The following is a 2909-nucleotide window of genomic DNA, read 5'->3' as shown; positions in this document are numbered from 1 at the left end:
TTTCATCGCGCCTTCCCTATAAAATGAGGACTTCGCCTCGCTGGTTCCGCCCGCTATCTGCCTTCAAACCTTTTCGTCTCCTCGCAAGCCCTAGCTCCTCTGCGCCTACTTCATCTTCCTCCGCCCAGCTCCGCACCCTTTCTCCCCATCCCCCGTCGAGCTCCTCCCCCTCCGGCGATGGGATCCTGGGCGATTTCCCACTTCAGCCCCTCGCGCGTCGAAGGCCTAGTGAGGAAGGGCCTCCTCTGTGAGAGGACGGAGGCGGGTGAGTAGGAGCTTCCGGAGACGGAGCAGGCGCCGGCGCCGCCTGCCGGCTATGTCGTCTCCTTCGCCCACTTCCACAAGAGGGGGTTCGCGACTCCGCCGAGCCTCTTCTTCCTCGGGCTCCTGCATTATTATGGGCTTGAGCTGCAGCACCTCAACCCCAACAGGATCCAGCACATCGCGGCGTTCATCGCACTGTGCGAGGGGTTCCTAGGCATCGAGCCTAACTTCTCGCTGTGGAAGTACTTCTTCACGGTCAGCCTGTACCAGAAGGCGGAGAAGAAGGGGAGCCAGCAGCGGTCGCCCCCGGTGCCGATAGGGTGCGCCGGAATCCACCTCCGCCATACCCGTGCCAAGGAGTATATGGCGATGAAGACCGCGGCGTCCCACAAGGCGTGGCACCAGCAGTGGTTCTACGTGAAGAACTACTCGAACTCCCCCCTGCCGGAGTTCACCGGCCGCGTTATTGAGGCGGCGCCGGAGGTGTGGGCGTATGGCCCGGTTGACAAGGAGAAGAAGCGGATCCATGGCCTGCTGCAGGCCATCGAGCACCTGAAGGGGAGGGGGTTGACCGGAGCCGGAGTCATCGGGGCGTACCATGCCCGGCAGGTGGCGCCGTTGATGATCTGGGTCCGCTCGCTTGCCGACATGACTCCGGGTGCGCCGACCGAGGGCACCATCCTTGCGACGGGTGCGCTCGCCGCCTCCGAGATCCGGCGGCGGATTCGGGAGGCGCTGGAGGACAAGGACGCCGACTACCCGGTGCCCGGGCACCCTCCGATGCGCCCGGACGAGAACTTCATTGACCTGGTAAGGATTTTGTGCGCTAATCTTCTTTTTTCGTGTTTCTTGGTTTGCCGCTCTGACGCGGGGCCTTTTTGCGTTCGCAGGGCAGCATGGCTCGGGTCGTGGACTCGCGCTTGCTGGTGCCGGAGGACGCCGAGCGGCAGTTGCAGAACCGTCTCCTTGCTGAGAAGCAAAAGCGCCGCAAGGACAAGGAGACGGCAAAAAAGAAGAGGAGGGCCGCCAAGGAGTTCCAGCGGCGGCGACGAGGACAGGTCGTGTCGGACGACGATGACGACGATGATGAGGAGGAAGAGGAGGAGGATGACGATGATGAGGAGGAGTTTACCCTGTCCCCCCGGTCGGGCGCGCTCGTTATTCGGGAGACGGGCTCCCAAACGGCCGCGAGGGATGAGGCGGACGGATCATCTGCCCGGGACTTGGTCCCACAAAGCTCTGGGGCCGTCCCCCAGGAGCCGGCGTGAGCCCAGGAGCAGAGGAGCGGCGACAAGCGGCCGTTACTAGACGCCCCGGGGTCGGCGTCCAGCTCGGAGGCGAAGCGCGCACGCCGTCCTTGCGCTGGGGGAATGTAAGTCGAATTTCCTTGCGAACCTTGCTCCTTTCCATACATTGTGTTTGTTTCCGCTGACGTTCGTTGATTGTTTCGCAGCGCCGCCCCTCGAGGCCTCGTTCTGCAGCTGGCGCCCAAGAAGGCGCTGTGGGTGTTGTCCGCCCCTGCAAAGCGGACCGCGGCCCCGCCCGCGGCGAGCGGCGAGGTTCCTGGTGAGGTCGCAGGTCCCACCGCGGAAGTGGCCCCCGTGGCGGCGACTGGTGGAGTGGTGCCGCCGCTGGACGTGGGAGAGGGCGCGGACCCCGCTCCGCCTTCTGCTTCCTCAGCCAACCCCGCGGTGCAGAGTATCGCTCCCTGGGGCCCTCAGGCCGGGAAGGTGATCGGCCTCGACGCCGACGAGGCGGAGGGAACGGCGGCGGTGGAGACGAGGACGGATGTCCCAGCAGCCGTGACGGGGACGGCGGCAGCGACGGAGGGAGGAGAGCCTGCCCCCGCGGCCACGGCAGGAACGGCGGCAACGGGGGAGACTGGGACGCCCGCCCCGGTGGCTGTGACGGAGGAGGCGGTGGCGACGGAGACGGGGACTTCTGCCCAGGGAGCCATGGCGGAGGTGGCACCTGCGGCGGAGGCGGAGGTGCCTGCTCCGGAGGCCCCGACAGGGGCGGAGGCGCCTACCTCGGCGGTCGCGACGGAGGGCGAGGTGGCCACGGGGGCACTCGCTCCGCCGCCTGCGTTGGAGGCAGTGGCGCCAACGGGCGGGCCCGCGACGACCTCGTCGGGGGTAGGTGCGCGAGCGCTGGGACCGTCGGTGAGCCCGGCGGCTTCCGTGGTGGTGGAGCCCGTTTTGACGGCGGCGTCGGGGTCGGCTCCCGCCTCTGCCTCAGCCATTCCCGTTCCCAAGGCATGGAGAGGATCCGTTCTGCATTGGTCGTCTCGTGACGACCCGCCGAGACACCTCTTCACTTTGGATGACGCCACGGAATGGCGCAAGTGGCAGGTGATGCAGGGCGGCCGCGTTAACACCCGCGCGACTCTGTCCTCGGTGTTGGGGGAGCTGGACGGCGTCGTCCTCCCTGGTAGCTAGGTATGATACCTTTTCCGTTGGTGGTTGTCTCCTTTCCATTGCTTTACCGTATTGCTTTGCAGGCTCTCCAAGAATGCAGTCGGGGGAAATCCGATTTCCTCCGGCTGGAGCGGGGGCTCTGGGAGCGCTTCAACTTGGAGAGGTAGCGGACCAGGGAGCTGACCATGCAGGTTGCCGTCGCCCAGCAGGTCATCGACGATCTGCAGA

General features: G+C 66.0%; 1 protein-coding gene across 1 annotated transcript; it reads left to right on the top strand.

Moving 5' to 3' along the window:
* The first annotated feature begins 1044 nt into the window (after positions 1–1044).
* On the top strand, positions 1045–2702 carry LOC101783778 (skin secretory protein xP2-like). Its single transcript, XM_012848994.1, has 3 exons — positions 1045–1074; positions 1155–1240; positions 1718–2702. Exons 1-3 carry the CDS (start codon positions 1045–1047, stop codon positions 2700–2702), a joined length of 1101 nt encoding a protein of 366 aa, XP_012704448.1.
* Positions 2703–2909: the final 207 nt, after the last annotated feature.

This window comes from Setaria italica, chromosome IX, assembly GCF_000263155.2.
Source record: "Setaria italica strain Yugu1 chromosome IX, Setaria_italica_v2.0, whole genome shotgun sequence".
NCBI lineage: Eukaryota > Viridiplantae > Streptophyta > Magnoliopsida > Poales > Poaceae > Setaria > Setaria italica.
This window is presented reverse-complemented; position numbering and strand designations above follow the sequence as displayed.

Coding starts and splice junctions, on each gene's coding strand:
- LOC101783778 (XM_012848994.1), top strand. CDS start 1,045: ATGCGCCCGGACGAGAACTTCATTGACCTG. Junction 1,075..1,154: donor ACGAGAACTTCATTGACCTG/GTAAGGATTTTG, acceptor TTGCGTTCGCAG/GGCAGCATGGCTCGGGTCGT. Junction 1,241..1,717: donor AACCGTCTCCTTGCTGAGAA/GCAAAAGCGCCG, acceptor ATTGTTTCGCAG/CGCCGCCCCTCGAGGCCTCG.